The sequence below is a fragment of the Microcaecilia unicolor genome, chromosome 11 (assembly GCF_901765095.1).
Source record: "Microcaecilia unicolor chromosome 11, aMicUni1.1, whole genome shotgun sequence".
NCBI classification, from domain to species: Eukaryota; Metazoa; Chordata; class Amphibia; order Gymnophiona; family Siphonopidae; genus Microcaecilia; species Microcaecilia unicolor.
This window is the reverse complement of record NC_044041.1, coordinates 36608078-36633535: the sequence shown is the minus strand read 5'-3', so window position 1 is coordinate 36633535 and position 25458 is coordinate 36608078. Positions and strand designations below refer to the sequence as shown.

Sequence of the window (25458 nt, the reverse complement as noted above, 5' to 3'; positions counted from 1 at the left end):
TCCCATCTGTCTCCCACCCAGTCCCTTCTGCCCATCCGAGTCCCCCTCACCCCATCTGTCTCCCACCCAGTCCCTTCTGCTATCCGAGTCCTCCCCCCCCACCTTCACGGTCACCCCATCTGTCCCCCACCCTCACCCTGCCTCGTCTTCTCCCTGCCACCCGTCTTTAAAAAGAAATTGCCGACGCGATAGCGAGCGCAGCACCCCGTGTGCAAGTAAAAGAAGCGAATCCGATCATCTCATTGGGCCTTCCTTCACTGTCCCACCCTAGAGGAAATAGGAAGTTGCGTCAGAGGAGGGCGGGACAGTGAGGGAAGGCCCAATGAGATGATCGGATCCGCTTCTTTTACTTGCACACGAGGTGCTGCGCTCGCTCGGCAAATAAATTTAAAGGGCTGGTGCAGGAGGGGGGGGAGGGTGCCAGGATGAAGAGCAGCGGGAGCGGCGGCACCCCCCTCTCTGGTGCCAAAAGATTTAAAGTCCTCGGCGGGGCGAGGGTAAGCACCGCGGCGGCGCCCTCCAGAGGTGGGCGCCCCCCTGCGGCACTTACCTCGCTTACCGCATCGGCACGGCCCTGGTCTCCCCTTCCTACATCAAACTACAGTGGCTCCCCAATGAGGCGAGAGTATTGTTCAAGCTGGCCTGCTTCCTCTTTAAAACACTGGAAAGACTGATCCCCAGCTATCTACTAGCTCATTTCTGCTTTGCAACCTCAACCAGATCAAGGAGAAAAGAAGCCACCAAATTCTTCACTTTCCCCTCATCTAAGGGCACTTTTCAACAAATCTCTTGCCATTCAAGCTGCCAGACTTTGGAAAGTCATTGCAGGACTGTATTCCCCTACACAATCTTACCTCAAGTTCTGAAAAAAAAAGATTAAAACTTTCTTATTTAAGAAATACGTATTGTAGCTAGATTTCTGTCAAGCCCAGAACAACAGCTGTAATTATTAGAAGAATGTTCTGATCTCCTTACCCCTACCAAAAGTTTGTAAACCACTAACAACTGAAAAGGTGTTAGCGGGATGTAAGTCCAAAATGTAATGTAATGTGTATTGTTATTTAACTATGTTTATTGCTATAATTGTTTCTTTCCTGTGTTGAGCTGATTCTTGCTGTGCACCAAGACAGCAAATAAAGCCAAAGAAGGAAAGAGTAAGGAAGCTATATTGGCAGTGAACATTGGGGACCAATTCAGTATTAGCACCTGCAATATTTTTTTTTTTTGGGGGGGGGAGAACTACCCAAACTACACATGTTTCCCAATAACCCAAGCACCCCAATATTTATTTAAAAGACTTAAAAGTGAAGCAGAACCGAGGAGGTTTAATTGACAAGAGATGGCATCATGTGCCAAGGTTGAAGCCATAGCTGCCATCTTGATACACTCAAACCAAAGCGAGCTATTTGTCCATGCCAGGCCAAAAATAGATGGTCTGTATTTCTAATAAGTGTTTGCTATTGGTTTGGGGTGACTCAGTATGGTGGTAAGCTCTGCCTACTGGCTTCAGACCAGATAATGGGCCAGGCATGCTCCCATTGTATCCTGTCAATTAAGCCTCCTTGAGCAGAATCATTGTATTTACAATACTGGCTGGTTGTTACTCAGAGAGTGCAACATGTCACTTTAATATATGCATTTTACTTTTTTCAAAGAGCTTTACTCTGAAGATAGTGAAATACAACAGTAGCAGTTCAACAACAGCCCCCAAACCATCTCCCATCCAGGAATGCAGCAGTGCCACTCATGATTGAAAGCCCTGATCTGGAACAGTTCTCCATGATATATATATATATATATATACAGTGGGGGAAATAAGTATTTGATCCCTTGCTGATTTTGTAAGTTTGCCCACTGACAAAGACATGAGCAGCCCATAATTGAAGGGTAGGTTATTGGTAACAGTGAGAGATAGCACATCACAAATTAAATCCGGAAAATCACATTGTGGAAAGTATATGAATTTATTTGCATTCTGCAGAGGGAAATAAGTATTTAATCCCTCTGGCAAACAAGACCTAATACTTGGTGGCAAAACCCTTGTTGGCAAGCACAGCGGTCAGACGTCTTCTGTAGTTGATGATGAGGTTTGCACACATGTCAGGAGGAATTTTGGTCCACTCCTCTTTGCAGATCATCTCTAAATCATTAAGAGTTCTGGGCTGTCGCTTGGCAACTCGCAGCTTCAGCTCCCTCCATAAGTTTTCAATGGGATTAAGGTCTGGTGACTGGCTAGGCCACTCCATGACCCTAATGTGCTTCTTCCTGAGCCACTCCTTTGTTGCCTTGGCTGTATGTTTTGGGTCATTGTCGTGCTGGAAGACCCAGCCACGACCCATTTTTAAGGCCCTGGCGGAGGGAAGGAGGTTGTCACTCAGAATTGTACGGTACATGGCCCCATCCATTCTCCCATTGATGCGGTGAAGTAGTCCTGTGCCCTTAGCAGAGAAACACCCCCAAAACATAACATTTCCACCTCCATGCTTGACAGTGGGGACGGTGTTCTTTGGGTCATAGGCAGCATTTCTCTTCCTCCAAACACGGCGAGTTGAGTTCATGCCAAAGAGCTCAATTTTTGTCTCATCTGACCACAGCACCTTCTCCCAATCACTCTCGGCATCATCCAGGTGTTCACTGGCAAACTTCAGACGGGCCGTCACATGTGCCTTCCGGAGCAGGGGGACCTTGCGGGCACTGCAGGATTGCAATCCGTTATGTCGTAATGTGTTACCAATGGTTTTCGTGGTGACAGTGGTCCCAGCTGCCTTGAGATCATTGACAAGTTCCCCCTTGTAGTTGTAGGCTGATTTCTAACCTTCCTCATGATCAAGGATACCCCACGAGGTGAGATTTTGCGTGGAGCCCCAGATCTTTGTCGATTGACAGTCATTTTGTACTTCTTCCATTTTCTTACTATGGCACCAACAGTTGTCTCCTTCTCGCCCAGCGTCTTACTGATGGTTTTGTAGCCCATTCCAGCCTTGTGCAGGTGTATGATCTTGTCCCTGACATCCTTAGACAGCTCCTTGCTCTTGGCCATTTTGTAGAGGTTAGAGTCTGACTGATTCACTGAGTCTGTGGACAGGTGTCTTTCATACAGGTGACCATTGCCGACAGCTGTCTGTCATGCAGGTAACGAGTTGATTTGGAGCATCTACCTGGTCTGTAGGGGCCAGATCTCTTACTGGTTGGTGGGGGATCAAATACTTATTTCCCTCTGCAGAATGCAAATAAATTCATATACTTTCCACAATGTGATTTTCCGGATTTAATTTGTGATGTGCTATCTCTCACTGTTACCAATAACCTACCCTTCAATTATGGGCTGCTCATGTCTTTGTCAGTGGGCAAACTTACAAAATCAGCAAGGGATCAAATACTTATTTCCCCCACTGTATATATATATACTAGTAAAAAGGGCCTGTTTCTGACACAAATGAAACAGGCGCTAGCAAGGTTTTCCTCAGCTCCCCCGCAGCCACCCATGTCCAGCCACTCATGCAGCCACTCATGTCCAGTGACCCTCCTCTCCCCCTGCGCCCACTGCAGCCACTTATGTCCAGCGACCCTCCTCTGGACATGGATCAGCTGTGAGGCATGTTTTTTTTTGTTCCCCCGGGTTCTGAAGTTGACATCTTAATGGCTATGGTGATGTCAGCCTTATCTACAGAGCCTAGCAGACCAACTCGGAATGAGCCACGGTCCCAGGTAGCAAGTCAGAACGTTGGAGGTGAGAATTATTATATAGTATGTATGTATATATATATATATATATATATATATATATAGCCAAATTTTATAAAGGGTAACTTATCGTCCATGCTGCATTCAGTCAATTTAGACATTTGAAAAACAAAAAGTCCAGTTTTGGAGAATTTGAGACAAAGATGACAGGGATTGTTTCCAAGACTGTGCCAATGGCAGTTTTCCAACTGGCAATAAAGTACATTGCCAACTTCTAATGGTCAACCTTAATCTCCAAAGGTTTGAAATGTAATAGTGTAATAGACAGTATTCTGCCCATTGAGGGTAAGGCTTGTGTATTATTTGTTGTACTAGATCCAAAATAGATGTCCAGTAGGGCTGAACCTTAGGGCAAGTCCACCAAATATGATGAAAGGTTCCCCGACCTTCACAGTTTCTCCAACTGGGTCTGAGGATCCATCTTGAGTAACTGCTCAGGAGTATAATACCAGTGATAACATCTTTTAAAACCACTCTCCAATTAGGTTACTAGTTATAGAGATCTTGAACGGGTACAGTATTAACTTTCATTGCTCTAGTTTTTCTTTCTGTAGCAGCTAAGGCATTTAATTCAATTTCTACTCATGTACATTTCAGTGTCATGCAAAACGTATATATGATGTTCATGGTAGCTATTAAGACTTCTGTTATCCTTTAATACACACCCCACCACACCAACACAGAACTACTTTCACTTATTATACATGAAGTTTCTTGCATGGTGAGGTCTTGTAATGCCAGACACCGGGGCTATTTGAAAGAAGAAAAGGATGCCCCCCCCCCCCCCCCCCGCCACTTAAACTAATCAGGAGGCTGGACTCAATGGACCTTTGACTCAGTATGGCACATCTTACTTGAACCCACACTCCTAGCTAATACGGTACAATGCTGATTAGCCGGACTCTCCTGGGCGGGGGGGGGGGGTGGTGGTCTGGATAATCATAAATCAGGATAATCGGACAAGCTTTACTTCCACTGGGTCTTTCCACAGATGGGATGAACTGCCGAAACCTATGAAAAATTAAAATTGCTCACTAGAAGGATATGGTACAGTCTGGAGCTGGATAGGAAGAAGGCCTCACGAAGATCCGCTGGGCAGCACGTGCCTCATATTGACACACATACACGTAGCCTGCCTCCCTCCTCTTCCTGCGATGCCGCAAAATGGTGGTGCCCAGCCCTGCCCAGTGTAACCACAAGGTAGGGGGGACTGGACCAACAGGGACCCCTTGCTGGGGGACTGGGGGGGGGGGGGGGCTGGAGACCCACTGGATCTCCAGCCCTCCCTGAACCTGGGGGGAGGGGATCGTCGGGAGGATCAGAGGTCCAGCTGACCTCCAGCTCCCCTGTCGATGAGGGGGGGGAGGGGTTGGTTGGTCGCCCACTAGGCCACCAGGGACCCTTTGATGGGGGAGTTAGCAGGGGCTAGAGACCCACCAGATCTCCAGCCCTCCCTGAACCTAGGGGGGATCATCAGGGGGACCGGAGGTCCACCGGCCCTCCAGCCCCCGTTGCTTGGGGTAGAGGTAGTTGGGCCTGGTGGTCCCATGGACCTCCAGCCCCTGTGTTTGACAGGTTTGGTCTTTTGACAGCCCAGACCTGTCAAACAAGTGTGGGAGGATTGTGCTGAGTGCATGCTCAGGCACAATTCTCCCGCACTTCTACCCCATGATCAGAGATAATTGCGTGCTTAAATTTGCATGCAATTATCTCTGATCATAGGTCTAATAACGCCCCACACTGTTCCAGCGCTATTTTTGGAGCGCTGTTTGGAACAGCGTGGGGTTTTGATCATCTGTCTGTGAGTGAAGAAACATTTTCTCTGATTGGTTTTAAATTTACTACTTTGTAGCTTCATTCCATGCCCCCTAGTCCTAGTATTTTTGGAAAGAGTAAACAAACGATTCAGGTCGTTCCACTCCACTCATCCTATATAATAATTCTCACCTCCAACGTTCTGTGCTTGGGACCGTGGCTCCTTGGCTGGAGGTGGTCTGTGAGGCAGACACGCACTGACGTCACTGACGTCAAAACAGCTGATTGCAAGGCAAGGGGAGGAGTAGGGAAACACGCCTCGGAATCAGCTGTCACCCCCCCCCCCCCCCGCGCTATGGCCCCCTCGAAACCCACCCCCTCCCGCGAACCTGTCGATCCCCCCCCCCCCGCCGGAACGCCGAAAACTGCCGCCGCCGTTGTTGTACTACCTTCCCTTCCCGTAGGTTGTTGAATCATCTTACAAAGTTTAACTCCGTGCGTCTCAGTTTTCGGCGTTCCGGCGGGGGGGGGGGATCGACAGGTTCGCGGGAGGGGGTGGAAGAAAAAAAAAACGCATGTTGGGGGGAGAGAAGAGGGTGGCCAACCACAGCATGGATGCGAGCGGGGGGGGGGGGGAAGAGGCCGGCCCAGGCTGGCACATGGGAGAGGGAGGAGCATGGATGCGAGGGGGGGGGGGTCATGGAAGGGAGAGAGGGGACTTGCTGGAAAAGGATGAATGGAGGCGGCAGGGGACAGAGGAGCATGGATGGCCATGGATTGGGAGGGCAGGCCTCAGGGAGAGAGGGCAATTGCTGGATAGGGAAAATGGAGGGGCCAGGTGACAGATGAGCATGGATGGGCATGGATTGGAAGGGCAGGACTCAGGGAGAGGGGAATTGCTGGATAGGGATGAATGGAGGGGACAGATGGGCATGGATGCATATGGATTGCAGGGCAGGCCTCAGGCAGAGAGGGGAAATGCTGGATAGGGAAAAATGGAGGGGCCAGGTGACAGATGAGCATGGATGGGCATGGATTGGAAGGGCAGGACTCAGGGAGAGGGGAATTGCTGGATAGGGATGAATGGAGGGGACAGATGGGCATGGATGGATATGGATTGCAGGGCAGGCCTCAGGCAGAGAGGGGAAATGCTGGATAGGGAAAAATGGAGGGGCCAGGTGACAGATGAGCATGGATGGGCATGGATTGGAAGGGCAGGACTCAGGGAGAGGGGAATTGCTAGATAGGGATGAATGGAGGGGACAGATGGGCATGGATGGATATGGATTGCAGGGCAGGCCTCAGGCAGAGAGGGGAAATGCTGGATAGGGAAAAATGGAGGGGCCAGGTGACAGAGGAGCATGGATGGGCATGGATTGGAAGGGCAGGACTCAGGGAGAGGGGAATTGCTGGATAGGGATGAATGGAGGGGACAGATGGGCATGGATGGATATGGATTGCAGGGCAGGCCTCAGGCAGAGAGGGGAAATGCTGGATAGGGAAAAATGGAGGGGCCAGGTGACAGAGGAGCATGGATGGGCATGGATTGGAAGGGCAGGACTCAGGGAGAGGGGAATTGCTGGATAGGGATGAATGGAGGGGACAGATGGGCATGGATGGATATGGATTGCAGGGCAGGCCTCAGGCAGAGAGGGGAATTGCTGGATAGGGATGAATGGAGGGGCCAGGTGACAGAGGAGCATGGATTGGACTCACACTTTCACTCTGACTCTCAAACAGTCACTCTCACATACACTCTCCCAAACATACACACTCCGAGGAAAACCTTGCTAGCGCCCGTTTCATTTGTGTCAGAAACGGGCCTTTTTTACTAGTTATTTTATAAAACTCTATCATATCTCCCCTAAGCCATCTTTTCTCCAAGCTGAAGAGCCCTAGCCGCTTCAGCCTTTCCTCATAGGGAAGTCGTCCCATCCCCTTTATCATTGTTGTCACCCTTTACTTTATCATTTCTAATTCCACTGTATCATTTTTGAGATGCGGTGACCAGAATTGAACACAGTATTCGAGGTGCGGTGGCACCATGGAGCCTGAATAAAGGAATGCAGAATTAAAAGTGAAACTTAGCACTTTTGGCTGGTTATCTTTTTAGAGTACCAACCAGCAAACACTGGCTGCTATCGCCATCTGCTGTACAGTTGCATTGGAAGGAAATGACAGAGGGCAGTCATGTAATCACTAAGGAAGAAAAATGTGGTTCTGATGATATGATACTGCTGCACAAATGTAGTTTCCCCGAATATATTTAGGCTGCTTTGTTTTGTCCAGGTAATTAAGCTCAATTTTTTTCCTACTCATCCATTTTGTTTGTCAGTCTTGTGCAATCCAGCAACTGCTGTGAATGAAGGTCTGTATATTTCCTTGAAACATTTCATTTTGAAAGCCGCCTTAACGGTTTACTCTGATGAGTGTCTGTGCGGGGGAGGAGGGGAGGTAAATTGTTGTCATTCCTCCTCCCTTGTTTCTTTTTTTTTTTTATTTTGTAATTGTGTGATTTTTGTTTTTGCATATCCTAATTTTCATGTGTTAGGCCCCAGCCACCTTTCAGTGGGAACTGTCTGGTTTAATGATGTATTTAAAACTGAACGTTCCCAATGTGGGGCTGTAAAGTGGCAGATCCCAAGGTCAGTTTAAGGACACGCTGCCAGCAGATGCTGCACGGCTCTGTCTTGTACTATCCGTTTCACATCCTTCGGAATCGGGGAAAAATAGGCAGAACGGCTCCGAGCGTAATTCGTGGGTTTTTACTCACGGCGAGACCCGTTCCAGGAGCCCGAAGCCCGGAGGTTACCGGGGGGGGGGGGGGGGGGGGGGAGTTTCCCGGGGAAGGAAAGGGCTGCAACTGGACGGTACCAGGGACATAGATGTGATGGTGACGTAGCTAGTGTGTGTAAAGTCCTGAGTTTGGAGCAAATCGCCGCATATAAGGAAAGGGGACACAGAGTTGCTGGTGATGCAGATCTGCCGTGTATAAGGCGAGAACACAGGGCTGAACGGATCTTCAGTGCACTGAGAGGGGGATGACGGAGGAAGGAGGCACAAGACTGCTTTTGAGGGGAGTGATAGGTGAGCAGATCTTCATGTTGGGCAGACTAGATGGACCGTGCAGGTCTTTTTCTGCCGTCATCTACTATGTTACTATAACGGAGGTGATAATGTAGCAGATATTTATGAGGAAGGGGGTTGATAGCGGAGCAGATCTTCTGTGAATAAAGAGAGGTGGGATAAGGGTTGCTAGTGAAACAAATCTTCAGTGTATAAGGGAGTGTTGAGAATCGGTGCACAAGGAAGGGGGTGATAGTGTATATGGGGGTGTTTGTTGAGAGTGAAATAAGATATTCCTTAATATAAGGAGGGGGTGAGAGTGGAGTAGATCTTCGGTGTATGAGTTGGGGGGGGGGGGGGGGTTAAGAGTGGAGTGTATAAGGAGAGGAGAAGGGTGGGTTGAAAGTGGAGCAGATCTTTAGTATTTAAGGGGGGATCGGGGCTAATGTGGGCGTGGGTCCTCCGGCCCTAGTTGGTGGCCACAGCCCCCGCTCTCCACGGACTTCCTGCAGGTTCTTCCCGTGCGGTTCTGTTGCAGCCGACCCAGGCTCCGCCCCCCGGAGCTTCCGGAGCGCCGCCAGCAAGCTCAGGACGGACCCGGCGGAGGTTGTGAGTGATGAGGCCGGGGAGAGCGAAGCAGCCGAACCATCATGACGGAAAGCAACGGGACGGTGGCGGAAAGCCCCAGAGCCGGCGGCCGAGAAGTCAAGGTCGTGATCGTGGGCGACGGGGGCTGCGGCAAAACGTCTCTGCTCATGGTCTACGCCAAAGGAGCCTTCCCCGAGGTGAGCAGCATCTCGCTCGTGTCGTGGGACACATGTACTGTCACTGCGCCCAGTGTGGCGCTCTTTCGTCTGCGCGCGTTAAATACAGGGACTGCGCAGTGCTGATGCTGCACAGGTTGTTAGTAATGTATTACATTTTTTTAACATTATAAATGCAGACAGTGCTGATCCCACACGTTAACAGAGTATATATATATATATAGTGTTCAATGCTGATCTTTCACCTCCACCATTTAAAAAAAAGTATCTATAGAAATATAGATAACGCTGATCCTGAACCTTCACCCCAGTACGTTAAAGGACTTTTATACTTGAAAAGCAAGTTGCGTTTGTCTTTGTTGTCTTTTTTTAAGCCATGTTTGTTCTCAGTGAAGCACTGAACCTAAATCTAGCGTGGTGTCCCTAGTACAGAGGATATGGGGTGGGGTGGGGTGGGGGGGGGGAGAGCTTCAAGCTGCCCGTCCAAAGCAGCGAAGTCCTGGCAGATCTCACCTAGACGGCTGTAAAGGAGATGCCTGGGGCGTATGAGGAGCCGCTGGGCAGTGCCAGGAAGTACCGGGGGAGGTTGCACATCTTCCTCCCTTGTGATGAAACAGTAAGGCCTCCAGCCCTGGGGCTTTTTTTTTTTTTATAAATAGGGGTTGGGGTTAGATATCTTTCTGCTGTGCGGTGGGTTTATTTCCTGCTTCTTAGCTCTTTAGAAAATCTTCACGGAACAAGCTTCATCAAAATGGTGCTAAATGAAAAGTTAAAACATTTGCACTAAAGATGTATATATATTTTTTTTTTATTTTTTTTTACTGTGTACATTTGTGGTTTTAGAAGGGCTTGTTGAAAAGACGAAGCCCTGGGTGCTTCACATGAAGGCTATACCCTATCTTTTGTACTGTAGTGACTATGAATATTTGACACAATTTCCGGACTTTGTACTGTTTTCCAAGGGTTAAACTGAATAAAGCTGCGTAAATGCATATTTTACTCATAGTTTTTTTGTTTTTTTTTTTAACAGCAATACGCACCTTCAGTGTTTGAGAAGTATACTAGCAGTATTACACTGAGTAACAAGGAAGTCATTCTTCATCTGTATGACACTGCAGGTAAAGAGCATTTGGGCTTATTTGTGTCCGACTGGATCTTTCACATTCCAGGCCAAGCAGTCCACAAGGGAGCCAGATAGGGCTGGTGGGGCCACCAGAGAGGGAGAGACCAGACATTATAAAGCAACTGAACGTGAATACTGTAGGCACAAAGAGAAGCCTTTCACTGGCCCTAGTGATCAGTTTTCTTTTTTTTTTTTCTCTTAACTATGCCAAGACAAGGAGAAGTGTTTGTAGCATCGTAAACTTACACCTTCAAGGTTACTGTTCTGGAATGAGGACCGGTGGGACCGGTAATGATATCACAAGTTGATCAGAAACCTGTAACGTGTGTGGAGCAGTTTGATCAAGCTGTTCCAGAGGACCTAGCTATTACCAGTGACTAAACAGATGACCACCAATAAAGGATTCTTAACAAAGAGCAATGACTCTTGAATTATAATGGAAAAGAGAGAGATTTAGAGGCTGGCAGTTAAGTTTTGGCTGTGATTCACATCTCTTAAGTGCCAACTTTTTAAAATAAGAACATAAGAATAGTGGTCTATTTAGCCCAGTATCCTGCTTTCAACAGTGGCCAGTCCAGGTCACAAGTACCTGACGGAATCCCAGATAATAGCAAAATTCATGCTGCTGATCCCAGGGACAAACAGTGGCTTCCCCATGTCTATCGCAATAGCAGACTATGGACTTTTCCTCCAGGAACTTGTCCAAACTTTTTTTTTTTTTAACATTCAATACTGATATCACATCCTCTGGCAAAGAGTTCCAGGGCTTAACTATTCATCAAGTGAAAAAAAATTTTGTTTCACCTGTTCATTTTAAAAGTAGTACTATGCAGGGGCGTAGACAGATTTGGGCAGGAGAGGGGTTGAGAGCCTGAGGTGAGGGGGCACATTTTAGCCCCCCCAGCACCACCGACCCCCCCCCCCCCCCCCCCGCCAGCCGACCTCTTTAGCGCCGGTCTCCGAGTCCGGCGCGTTGCTGATCTGGATTCTGTTTCTGACGTCCTGCACGACCCCCGCCAGAAAGGTACCCGATGGCGGCGGGAGGAGGGGTTGAATGTGGCAGGGGAGGGTTGGCGGCGGAAGCAGGGGGGGGCCAAGCTTAAATCTGAGGGGGCCCCGGGACCCCACCTACCTACACCCCTGGTACCATGTAACTTTCTTGAGTGTCCCCTAACCTTTGTAGTTTTTGAAAGACTAAAAAATCGATTTATGTTTACCCATTCTACACCACTATTTTGTAGACCCCCCCCCCTCCAGCAGTCTCTTTTCCAGGCTGAAGAGTCCTAATCTCTTAAGGCTTCCCTCATATGAGAGGAGTTCCATCCCCTTAATCATTTTGGTCACTCTTCTTTGAACCTTTTCTAATTCTGCTATATCTTTTTTAAGATACGGTGACCAGAATTGCACACAGTAAGTTAGCACTTAAGGGAAGTCTTGCCTCACCACTTTGCTTCATTTCTTTGAAGGCGTAAATAAACGTGTGGATAAAGGTGAGCCAGTTGATACGGTGTATCTAGATTTTCAGAAAGCTTTTGACAAAGTTCCTCATGAGAGACTCCTGAGAAAATTAAAAAGTCATGGGATTAGAAGACTATGTCCTTCTGTGGAGTAGGAATTGGTTATTGGACAGAAAACAAAGGCTAGGGTTAAATGCCTATTTTTCTCAATGGAGGAGGGTGAATAGTGGAGTGCCGCAGGATCTGTACTGGGTAGGGTTACCATACGTCTGGGATTTACCCGGACATGTCCTTTTGAGGACATGTCCGGGCGCCGGATGGGTTTGCCAGCCTGCTCATTTATCCAGAGTTCTGGACAAATGGGCGGGCTGACGTACATGCGGGCGGGCAGCGGACCTCTCCTCCCCTTTCTCACGATCTTCCCTGATGGTCCTAGTGACTTCGGGGCAGGAAAGAGCCCCCTCTTTCCTGCCCAGCACACTGCTCTGCATCCTATATGCTGCCTGTGACGGTCCTCGGCGAGATTCAAAATGGCCACCGAGAATTGAAGTCTTGCGAGGCCGCTTCAATTCTCGGCAGCCATTTTGAATCTCGCCGAGACCGTCACAGGCAGCATGCAGGATGCGAGCAGCGCACCGGCAGGAAAGAGGGGGCTCTTTCCTGCCCCGAGTCACTAGACCACCAGGGAAGATTGTGAGCAAGGGGGAGAGGTGGTGACGGGGCCGGGGGAAGGGGAGGTGAGGTGAGGGTGAGGGGGTGACCAGGGGGAGGGGAAAATTCGACAGGGGGGGCGGGGTGAGGTGCGACAAGGGGTGGGGTGAGGTGTGACAAGGGGCGTGGAGAGGGGTGTGAAAGGGTCCGGGCGAGGGGCGTGAAATGGGCGGGGCAAGTGTCCGCTTTTTTTTTAAGGACAAAAAATGGTAACCCTAGTACAGGGACCGGTGCTATTTAACATATTTATAAGTAGTCTAGAAATCAGAGCGACAAGTGAGGTAAATTAAATTTGCCAAATGAAACAAAACTATTCAAAGTTGTCAAAACACATGCATCCAAATGGCAGATGAAATTTAATGTGGTCAAATGCAAACTGATGCACATTGGAAAGAAATCCAAATCACAGTTACCTGATGCTAGGGTCCACCTTAGGAGTCAGCAGTCAATGAAAAGATCTAGGTGTCTGTCATTGTAGACAATACGCAGAAATCTTTTGCCCAGTGTGTGGCAGTGGCCAAAAAAGCAAACAGGGCGCTAGGAATTATTAGGAAAGGGATGCAAAATAAGATCAAGAATATTATAATACCTCTATATTGCTCCATGGTGCAACCTCACCTTGAGTATTGCATTCAGTTCTGGTCAACATATCTCAAAAAAGATATACCAGAATTAGAAAAGGTTCAAAGAAGAGTGACCAAAATGATAAAGGGGATGGAACTCCTCCCATATGAGAAACACTAAAGAGGTTAGTGGAGGAGTAGCCTACTGGTTAGTGCAGTGGACTTTGATCCTGGGGAACTGAGTTCTATTCCCACTGCAGCTCCTTGTGACTCTGGGCAAGTCACTTAACCCGCCATTGCCCCTGGTACAAAATAAGTACCTGTATATATGTAAACCGCTTTGAATGTAGTTGCAAAAACCTCAGAAAGGCAGGATATCAAGTCCCATTTCCCTTTCAGCTTGGAAAAGAGGCAGCTGAGGGGAGATATGATTGAGGTGTATAAAATTCTGAATGGTGTAGAAGTGAATCGATTTTTCACTCTTTCAAAAAGTACAAAGACCAGGGGACACTCAATGAAATTACATGGAAACATTTTTAAACAAATAAGAGGAAATTTATTTTTTCACTCAAAGAATAGTTAAGCTCTGGAACTCGCTGCTGGAGGATGTGGGAACAACGGTTAACATATCTGGGTTTAAAAAAGGTTTGTACAAGTTCCTGGAGGAACTTGTCCAAACCTTTTTAAAACCCAGATATGTTAACCACTGTTCCTGGAGGAAAAGTCCATAGCCTGATATTGAGATGGACAAGAGGGAAGCCACTGCTTGCCCCGGGAATAGTAGAATGACATTTTGCTACTAATTGGGTTTCTTCCAGGTACTTGTGACCTGGATTGGCCACTGTTGGAAGCAGAATACTGAGCTAGATGGACCATTGGTCTGATCCAGTGGCGTAGCCACAGGTGGGTTTGGGTGGGCCAGGGCCCACCCATTTATGGCTCAGCAGGGCTGCCGAGAGACTGGGCCAGGCCCGGGACAAGGCTGCCCCCGGGGCCCCCCCTCCACCGGGCCCTCTCTCCACCCCCGGGCCCTCTGCACTGACCTTAAGCGCCTCACCTTTGAAAGCACAGCAACAAGCAGTGGCAGACCACTCCTTCCTTCCGTGTCCCGCCCTCACGGAAGTTACGTCAGGCGAGGGCGGGACATGGAAGGAAGGAACAGTGGTGTACCAAGGAGGGGCGGTGGGTGCGATCCGCCCCGGGTGCACGCCACTGGGGGGGTGCCGTGCACCTGTCCACTACGTTGTTCTGTGCTCCCTCTGCCCCGGAACAGGTTACTTCCTGTTCAGGGGCAGAGGGAGCATGAACGAACGAAGCGGACAGGCGCGCGGCACCCCCCCCAGCAGCGTACACCTGGGGGGTTCCTTTCGCCGGGGGGGGTGCGCTGCACCCGGGGGCGGGGCACATCGGCGATCCGCCCCAGGTGTCAGCCCCCCTAGGAATGCCACTGGGAAGGAGTGGTCTGCCGCTGCTTGCTGTGCTTTCAAAGGTGCGGCGCTTAAGTTCAATGCCAGGGACCGACGGAGGGTGGGCGGGCTGGACTGCGGTGGCGGTGCCGGGCCCCCCCCCAGAGGCCCGGGGAATTTTGTCCCCCCTGTCCCCCCCTCTCGGCGGCCCTGAGGCTCAGGCCCACCCAACAGTAGCACATGTTTAGTAGTAACTGGAGGGAATCCCAAGCTCCGCCAGCTGAAAATTTTCCCCTGACACCGACACCTGCGCATGCTCAGTTTTCAGTGCATGCCTGCTGCCAAGGTGGAAAGAAGCATTTTCCCACCAGCTGAGATATTTTTTTTTTTGGGGGGGGGGGGGGTAGAACACTTGGTGGCCCACCCAATTCTTGCCTAGGCCCACCCAAAATCTGTTGTCTGGCTATGCCCGCTGGTCTGATCCAGTATGACTATTCTTAATGTTCGTATGTACTCAAAGGTGTGGTCGCACCATGTAGGCAATACAGAGGCATTATAATATTCTTTGTCTTATTTTCTGTCCCTTTCCTAATAATTCCTAGCATCCTGTTTGCTTTTTTTGGTTGCCACCACACACTTGGCAGAAGATTTCAGCGTATTGTCCACGATTTTATTTAGATTTTTTTATTTATTTAGATTTTGCTCGCACCTTTTTCAGTAGTAGCTCAATGACACCTACATCTTTTTTTTGGATGCTGACTTGTAAAGTGGATCTTAGCATCAAGTAACTATGATTTGAATTATTCTTCCCAAAGTGTATTACTTGCATTGGTCCACATTAAATTTCATCTGCCATTTGGATGCCCAGTCTTCCAACTTCCTAAGATCCTCCTGTAATTTTTCACAATCCGCGTGCGTTCTAACAACTCTGAACAGCATTGTGTCATCTGAAAATGTAATCACCTCACTCGTCATTCCCATTTCCAGAACATTAATAAATACATTAAATAGCACCGGTCCCAGTACAGATCCTTGGGGCACTCCACTATTCACCCTTCTCCACTGAGAGAATTGGCCATTTAACCCTAGCCTCTCTTTTCTATCCATCAACCAATGCCTATTCTACAATAGAACATTGCCTCCTGTCCCATGACTTTAATTTTGAGAAGTCTCTCATGAGGGACTTTGTCAAATGCTTTCTGAAAATCTAGATACAATACATCGACTAGGTCACCTTTATCCACGTTTATTCGTGTATTCAAAGAAATGAAGCAAATTAGTGGGGCCAGAATTCATGTTGATTCTGTCCCATTAAACCATGTTTATCTATGTGTTTGGTGATTTTATTCTTTAAATTAGTTGCCACCATTTTGCCCAGCACTGACGTCAGGTTTACTGGTCTGCAATTTCCCAGTTCACCCCTGGATCCCTTTTTAAAAATAGGCGTTACATTGGCCACCCTCCAATCTTCAGGTACTATGGATGATTTTAATGACAGGTTACAGATCACTAACAACAGATCTGCAATTTCATATTTGAGTATGCCCTGGGGTGTATACCATCCAGTCCAGGTGATTTACTACTCTTCAATTTGTCGATTTGGCTCAGTACATCTTCCAGGTTCACCAGGATTTCTTGCAGTTCCTCCGCACCATCACCCTTGAAAACCATCTCTGGTACAGATAAATCTTTACATCTTCTTCAGTAAAAACTGATCAAATAGTTAATTCAGCCTCTCTGCTATGGCCCTGTCCTACCAGGTAGCTGTGACCTGGACTGACCACTGTTGGAAACAGGATATAGGGCTTGATGGACCCTTGGTCTAAGCCAGTAGTGCAACTCTTTTGTTCTTATTTTCTAGAAAAGCCTCAAAATTCTTCTGAGTTACTGTCTAGATAGCCCCCCCCCCCCCCCCCCCCCCCCCCCGGGTAGGATTTTTAATAACTCCTGCTTATCAGGCATTAGACCTCACCAAACTTTTTTGTTGTGTTGTTGTTAAATCTCAGCACATACAGCCTTGCACTCCTCTCAGGATGCTGTACTACGAATTCCTAGCAGCGGTTGCTTAACTTCCCCAAGCTTTGCTAGGAATTGAGTAACAGAAAAGGCACATTACAGGACAAGCTACAGTAGGAGGTTTAAGCTGCATCCTGGAACATTAGAAAAAGAAAGCAATCAGATTACCCAACGCATAATTAAACTCTGGAATTCGTTGCCGGAGAAAATGGTGAAGGCGGTTAGCTTGGCAGAGTTTAAAAAGGGGTTAGACGGTTTCCTAAAGGACAAGACCATAAACCGCTACTAAATGGACTTGGGAAGAATCCACAATTCCAGGAATAACATGTATAGAATGTTTGTAGGTTTGGGATGCTTGCCAGGTGCCCTTGGCCTGGATTGGCCGCTGTCGTGGACAGGATGCTGGGCTCGATGGACCCTTGGTCTTTTCCCAGTGTGGAATTACTTATGTACTTATGTAAGAGACAAGGCCCTCTGGCTTTTCCGATTCAGAGGGGGAGTTTCAACATGGGCTAACCGTTAAGAGGGTTATTTCACCACCAATTTCAAGTAATGAAAGCTAGTTATTAATACTGGGGTTAACAGTAAAATAACAACAGGGACATCTTAGTGGTAATTGATGACTCCTCCCCCCTCCCCCACACCAGCTTTCTTTCAAGTCCCAGCATCTTCATTAGTTCTGTTGTCAAAATGTCCCAGCAAAACCAGTGTTTTTCTAGTGGTTGGACCATATCTAGCTAATTGTTTAATATATTGAAGCCCTGACATCTGGTGGCTGACTAGAGTTAGTGAAGACCAGTAATATATTAAGGAAGAGCAAATACCCCACCCCGCATATAAACCATTAATTATCAAAATGTAAAAATAAACTTAAGATGAAAACATACAGGATCATGGATTTGAATCTTCTTTCCAAAGCTAGACTTTGAAGGCCTTTCTATTAAAGTGCACTGAAATCTGGATTTAGTGGGGGCTAACGCAGACTTCCCACGTACTAAGCCCGAATTGAATGTAGCACTTTTTAGGGCATGTTCTGTTTTTTGTTTTTTTAATTTCAGGTCACCTGCTAATATTCACATTAGCGCGTGGTACCTGGAAAAGTTAACTCGGGAGCATTTATGGTAAGTTCTCCCGTGTTAACTCTGCAATGCATTAGCCATTAACCAGCAGGCCTCATTTGGATTACCGTGTGTTAATGCTTCCACGCCCATTCTCTGCCCATGACATACTCCTTCCAAAAAAATATTTTAAAAAATAGTTAACTCGCAGAAAAGGGGAAAGATACATAAAACCTTTTAACCCATTTGTAGGCAACCTCATTTTCCCCGCACTAAACACGCATTAAGGACCTAACGCAGTGTGCTAGAAGGGCCCCATAACTGTATACACGAAAGGCTGGAAGAAAGATCAGGAAGCTGCCAATTTACCCAGTTCCAGGAGGGAGACTTTTTGACTTGTCCTGGTTTTAAACTTATATCTCAAAACAGTGTGGGAGTTGTAGTCCCTGATTCAACCCATTGAAATCAGGGCTGCAGCAGGTACCATAACACATCAGAATGAGATTGTCAGAGATCCAGGATTGGCCTAAAAGTCTCCCTTTTGGAATTGGGTATAACTTGGAAGCTCTGAGGTAACTGCAACAAAAAAAAGGAAATGGTCCTAGTGTGACAGAACATTTGGGAATGGGCTATGCCTGCGGGTAGGGTTACCATATGGCTCCAAGGAGAACAGATTGAGCCAGTCTGGGTTTTACTTCCATTGATTCTAATGGAACCTATTTGAACCATTCCTGGATTTCTGACTACCACATCCAAATGCATTATGGGACTGGCAGCACTGATTTAAATGGGTAGAATCAGGTACTGCTTCAGGATGTAAGTTCAAAACTAGAACTGGCTGAAAAGTCTCCTTCCCAGAACTGGGTAACTTGGGAAAAAATTGTGGAAGCAGATACAGAGGATAAAAAAAAAGGGAATTGGATTGGATTTATTAACTTGATATACCTCTTAATAGCAAGGTTTTAAAGAAGTGCACATTAAATTAAAAATAGACAAAAAAGATAACATAGCGGCACACGTAGCATTATGCAGTTAATTTCGAATAATACAACTGCAAGCCATACAGAACAGAAGCAAGACCTACTGAAAAACATTTTCAAACTAAGATCCTCATTTTCAGAGCCTTACAGAAACCAGAATAACCAGATACGCTACTAACATTAACAGGTAATGAATTCCACAAGGAATGGGCCCAAATAACTGAGGTTTCTTTTCTTGTGGAAGTCAGTTTAATCATCTGTAGTGAGGGAAGCTGTAATAAACAGTGATGAGAAGAGTGCAGAGAACGCTGATTTTCTTGTTTAATTAATGTATCAGAAGGTACTTTGGGGTGAGTCCAAAAAGAAGGCCTTAAAGACCGACACAATACTTTAAAAACAGGGGCGTAGCTAGGTGGGGCCACGGGGGCATGGGTCCCCACAGATTTAGCCCTGGCTCCCTCTACTTTCGACCCCCCCTGCCGCCAACCCTCTCCCGCCACTTTCGACCCCCTCCCTCCACCGCTGACCCTCCCCCACCAGCCGAAGTCTTCTTCAGTGCCGTTCGCAGATCTGTTTCTGTCAGTCCTGATGTACTGCGTGCACGTCCTGCAGGACGTCAGGAGTCAGGACTGACAGAAACAGATCAGTGAACGCACTGGAGACCGGCGCTGAAGAAGACTTCAGCTGGCGGGGATTGGGGACCTCTGCCAGCAAGGTACCTGGCGGTGGCGTTGGGGGAGGGTTGGCGTCAGGGGGGGGGGGGCGTAAGTGGCGGGGAGGGTCAGCGGCGGGCTAAACTGTGCCCCCCCCACCTCGGACTCTGGACCCCCCTCCTGCCGAGGTCTGGCTACGCCCCTGCTTTAAAAGTGAGTCTGGCTGAAATGGGCAGCCAGTGTAAGTAGGCATAATTTCATCACGTCTGCTTCCACATTTTTACTTTCAGACCTTGTGGACTGCTTGTTTTACTGGGTAACTTGGGTACATGTGACAGAACCCCCCACCCCCCCAGCATCACTCTCTAAGGAAACACATAATAGGGGTAGCCACTGGGGGACAAGGATTTACTGTGGGGAGCAGGGCCGCCAAGAGGGGGGGAGCAGGAGGGACAAAATTCCCCAGGCCTCCAAGGGGGGCCCGGCGCCACAGTCCCGCCCGCCCTCGGCTCCATCAACCATCCGCCACCGGGCTGGGCCCCCTCCATTCAAATCACAGCGCCTCACCATCTCACTCTGTGTGAAAGCGCAGCAGTGGCAGTCTGTAGATCGCCTCCCTTCGGGCCTTCCCTGTATCCCGCCCTCGTCTGACGTAACTTCCACGAGGGCGGGACACAGGGAGGGAAGGCCCGAAGGGAGGCAATCTGCAGACTGCCGCTGCTGCGCTTTCAGATGGAGCGAGGTGAGGCGCTGTGATTTGAATTCAAGGGGCCTGACCCGGTGGTGGACGGAGGGGGGCGGTGGTGCCGACGACCTCGGGCCCGGCCCAGTCTCTCAGCGGCCCTGGTGGGGAGGTTTCATGTACAAGGGCTGTAAAAAATGATCATGGTACAGGTGCGTCACGGGGGGGGGGGGGGGGTGTGACGGGATTTAGGGTAAGGAAGTGCTGGTTAGCATCATGGATGTTGGGATATTGGATTTTGGTTTTCTATAGGATCTTCAACTCTGATTGAGCCTTCCTCGTTTGAAGTTGTCCCTTCCCCAGCACTGTTCACTTTCTGTGACTACAATTTGTGTGATATTAATTTCTTTTGTTGATTTTGCCGTGGATCATAAACCAGTGTGCTGTTGCCACAACTGCTGCTACAGAATCATGTCTGGCTTTCTTCTTATTTTGTTCACTTTCTCTCTTGGTTTTTCAGGTCAGGATGATTATGACAGGTTACGGCCACTTTCATACCAGAATGCAAACATTGTGTTAATTTGTTATGATGTGACGAATCCTACCAGCTTTGAGAATGTATTAATTAAGGTAGGGATCTATTTTACAGTGAATTTCCTAACAGATTATAATATATTTTTTTTAAGAGGCTAATGAACAGTAGAAGACAAACAGCAAGGTCTGGGGATAGACCCACAAAACTCTTAGCTTACTACTACTACTACTATTTAGCATTTCTATAGCGCTACAAGGCATACCCAGCGCTGCACAAACATAGAAGAAAGACAGTCCCTGCTCAAAGAGCTTACAATCTAAGAGACAAAAAATAAATAAAGTAAGCAAATCAAATCAATTAATGTGAACGGGAAGGAAGAGAGGAGGGTAGGTGGAGGCGAGTGGTTACAAGTGGTTACGAGTCAAAAGCAATGTTAAAGAGGTGGGCTTTCAGTCTAGATTTAAAGGTGGCCAAGGATGGGGCAAGACGTAGGGGCTCAGGAAGTTTATTCCAGGCGTAGGGTGCAGCGAGACAGAAGGCGCAAAGTCTGGAGTTGGCAGTAGTGGAGAAGGGAACAGATAAGGATTTATCCATGGAGCGGAGTGCACGGGAAGGGGTGTAGGGAAGGACGAGTGTGGAGAGATACTGGGGAGCAGCAGAGTGAGTACATTTATAGGTTAGTAGAAGAAGTTTGAACAGGATGCGAAAACGGATAGGGAGCCAGTGAAGGGTCTTGAGGAGAGGGGTAGTATGAGTAAAGCGACCCTGGCGGAAGATGAGACGGGCAGCAGAGTTTTGAACCGACTGGAAAGGGGAGAGGTGACTAAGTGGGAGGCCAGCAAGAAGCAGATTGCAGTAGTCTAAACGAGAGGTGACAAGGGTGTGGATGAGGGTTTTGGTAGAGTGCTCGGAAAGAAAGCTTACCAGAAATACAGCCCTAACTCTTTAGTACTGGATAAACTTCTTTGTAGAAGAAAACCAAACCATATAAATACACACTTCAGCTTGCAAACCCACATCCAATAGCCTTGAATGTACACACTGGTGGCTTTCTGTCCAGCTGTCTGCATGCATCCCTGACTAGAGGCCGACCAAATTTCAGTTCTGGTTCTAGATTCGCCACCAAAAGCAACCTGAAATCCGTTGCCGCCACAAGCCAGCCTCCCTCACCCCCTGACAGAAAACACATTCCTCTCCTCCCCCTCCCCGGGTCTACCTTGTAAAGGCCCGGGGGTCTAGTATCTTTGGGGCAGGAACATCACAAGTTGCTCCTGCCCCCATCAGCTGCACTGTAATAATGGCGGCCATAACTTTTGTCGCGGGAGGTCACGGCAACCATTTTGGAACTGGGAATGGCCTGAGCAGGAGCAAGTCACTGCTGCTCAGACCATTCCCAAAATGGCAGCCGCAACCTCCCACGGCAGTCTCACCAATATAGGATCCTTCACAGGGCTTATTGCTCCCAAGCACAAGCATACAAAGCAAAAATAGTGAAATCGTCAGTGTGCATGAAATGCAAAGGAACAGATGGTACCTGAGGAGTGGCCTAGTGGTTAGGGTGGTGGACTTTGGTCCTGGGGAACTGAGGAACTGAGTTCAATTCCCAGCACAGGCAGCTCCTTGTGACTCTGGGCAAGTCACTTAACCCTCCATTGCCCCCATGTAAGCTGCATTGAGCCTGCCATGAGTGGGAAAGCGCGGGGTACAAATGTAACAAAATTAAAATAGATACTATTGGAGATTCTACATGGAATGTTGCTACTATTGGAGATTCTACATGGAATGTTGCTATTCCACTAGCAACATTCCATGTAGAAGGCTGCGCAGGACGTCAGACTCACAGAAGCAGAAGCCTGTGCGGCCACATTGGTGATCCATGTAGAATCTCAAATAGTAGCAACAGTGGAGGAGTGGCCTAGTGATTAGGGTGGTGGACTTTGGTCCTGAGGAACTGAGTTCGATTCCCGGCACAGGCAGCTCCTTGTGACTCTGGGCAAGTCACTTAACCCTCCATTGCCCGCCGCATAGAGCCTGCCATGAGTGGGAAAGCACGGGGTACAAATGTAACAAAAATTAATTACCTTATCCCATACTTTTTGGGCTTGTGCTAATATCTAGAAATGTTGGGAGGAAGTGGTGGGTTGTTTAAATCAGCTGTCAGGTGACCATATTTGGGCCTCATTAGACACTGTAGTGCTGGATAATACAAGAGACTAGGGGGTTCGGAAGAAAGGCCATACGTTATTGGTTAGGAAAGCTATTTTAGTGGAGAAAAATGATTATAACCACAGAAAGGTGGTATATCAAGTCCTATCCCCTTTCCCTAAAAATCTGGATTCAACCTGACACTCCACGAATCAGTTACATACTGTCATGCAGGGCTGGTGTTAGACATTCAGGGGTCCAGGGCAGAAACCAGTAGGGGGCCCAAAAGCTGGACTTCAGCCTGTGCCTCCTTTAGCTTGAAGGTTTGGGGACCCCTATAGTATGGGGGCCAAGGGCAGTTGTCCTGTTTGCCATCCCCTAACACTGGCCCTGCTCTCATGTTGTGGGAAGCCAAAGAGGCAAATCTTACGCTCAGATGAAGGGACCCTTATAGACAAGCATTGAATCTAAGAATCCAGAGTTTAATTTTAAATATATTGCAATTATGAATATAAATTACATATCTAATATGCTTTACTTTTATGTTTTCCTTAACTGATGTCCCCTCTGGATGTGTTGGTTCAAGAGATTTTAGGATTAGGGGTAGGGAAGGGGGTCAGGGATGGAAGGGTGGATTGCTTGGGTAGATGAGAGGCTATAAGGACCAAGGCCTCTCATCCTGGGATTCAATGTGGTTGGAACCCTTAGTTAAAGACAAAAAGGGAATATGATTCTTGTATATTGGTAAGTTTATATATAAGTACTGTTTATAATTCCATATTGAACATTCTTTGTATGTTGGTTGATCACAATAAAAAAAGATTTTACATAAATAAAAACATTAGCAGCTTTCTTTTTATCCTAAAGGTTCCTTCAGGACACCTAATTTTGGGTGGGCCTGAGCCCAAAATGGATGGGCTCGAGAACTCCCCCCACCCAGCATATTTCCTTCCCTTGTGCAACCGGGCATCTCTCAACTCTCCTCCACCCCCTCCCCCTTTGTACCTTGTAAAGTTTTTATTTCTTCACTGTCAGTGACTCATGCCTGCTGCACATGCCAGCCCTGAGCCTTCCCTCTGACCTGGCCCAACCTAAAAAAGGAAGTTGCATCAGAGGGAAGACTTGAGGCTGGAGCAAGCAGCAGATACGAATTTATCTAGGGTTACCATATGTCCAGATTTACCCGGACATGTCCTCTTTTTGAGGACATGTCCGGGCAACCGGGCGCATTTTGCCAATCTGCCTGTTTGTCCGGACAAACGGGCAGATTGCTAGCCTCCCCTCCCCTTAGTTACTACTGCTCTGGTGGTCTAGTGACCTCTTCTCTTCTGCCTTCGGGGCAGGAAAGAGCCCTCTCTTTCCTACCCGGAGCGCTGCCCTGCCCACATCCTTCCTGTTGGTGATCTCGGCACCAATTAAAAATGGCCACCGAGAGTTGAAGTGACCTCGCGAGACTTCAACTCTCAGCAGCCATTTTGAATCGGCGCCGAGATCACCAACAGGAAGGATGCATGCAGGGCAGCGCTCCGTGCAGGAAAGGGGGGGCTCTTTCCTGCCCCAAAGAGGTCACTAGACCACCAGGGCAGTAGTAAGGGACGGGGAGGGGGGGTGACGGGGTGTGTGACAGGGGGAGGTGAAAATGTGACAGGGGGTGAAGCGAGGGCGGGGTGGGGCGTGTGGTGGGGGCAGGGCATGTGTCCTCCTTTTTGGGGGACAAAATATGGTAACCCTAAGTTTATCTGGATTTTAAAAAGCCAGTGCATGTCCCTGGGATCAGTAGCGTGAATCTTGCTACTATTTGGGATTCTGTAAGGTACTTGTGACCTGACTTGGCCACTGTTGGAAGCAGGATACTGGGCTAGATGGACCATTGGTCTGACCCTGTTCAGCTGTTCTTATGAGTTGCTGCTTACTGCTGGCAAAGAAATGAAGGATTTAAAAGGTATGGGAGGTGGGTTTGGGGGATAGAGTTGAGAGATGCCTGTGGGGGAGGAGAGGAAGAGATGCCAAGAGTCTTCAGCTGTAGGGTTTGAGGAGCCTCGCCACATCAGAGATGTGCCCACCCAGGCCCATCCATGTCTATGCCACTGCTTGTCTCTTTCTCTCTCTTCCAGTCTCCTTGGGTATTAGACAGAAACACTAATGACCCCACTGAACTGGAAAGTCAGTTTCAAAAAAAGAAACCTGCAGTGTCAAGCACCTTATGTCGCGGCTCTGATGTCACTCCGGTATTGGTGAGCTCTCGAGTCTTCCCGAGCCCCACTAGGGCCAGGAAATCACCGAGCACCCCGAATCTTCACCCGCGGCGACCGCCGTTCACCGAGGGTTGAGCCCTCAGCTGCGGGCGGCCAGCAGGACTGCTGGAACCGCGGGGTGACGGCTGGCCTGGCTGGATGTGGGTACAGAGTCCTTGGTGAGCGTGGCTTAGCCGGGCGGCTAGCTGAGCACGGGGAACGGACACAGTCTTTATTGGCAATAGCCAGCAGGATGGCTAGCTGGCACGAGGAACAAACACAGTCATCACTGGAAATAGCTAGCAGGACGGCTAGTTGACACGAGGAACAAACACAGTCTTCACTGGAAATAGCTAGCAGGACGGCTAGCTGGCACGAGGAACAAACACAGTCATCACTGGAAATAGCTAGCAGGACGGCTAGCTGGCACGAGGAACAAACACAGTCTTTACTGGAAATAGCTAGCAGGACGGCTAGCTGGCACGAGGAACAAACACAATCTTTACTGGAAATAGCTAGCAGGACGGCTAGCTGGCACGAGGAACAAACACAGGCTTGGAATGTGG

General features: G+C 48.4%; 1 protein-coding gene across 1 annotated transcript in view; it reads left to right on the top strand.

The window, feature by feature from the left end:
- The first annotated feature begins 9049 nt into the window (after positions 1–9049).
- Positions 9050–25458, top strand: part of RHOF (ras homolog family member F, filopodia associated) — a 28501-nt gene continuing 12092 nt past the window's right edge. The window contains exons 1-3 of the mRNA XM_030217565.1: positions 9050–9350; positions 10360–10447; positions 20499–20608. Coding sequence (XP_030073425.1) covers positions 9216–9350; positions 10360–10447; positions 20499–20608 — 333 coding nt within the window. The 5' untranslated portion in view covers positions 9050–9215. The remainder of the gene's footprint in view (positions 9351–10359; positions 10448–20498; positions 20609–25458) is intronic.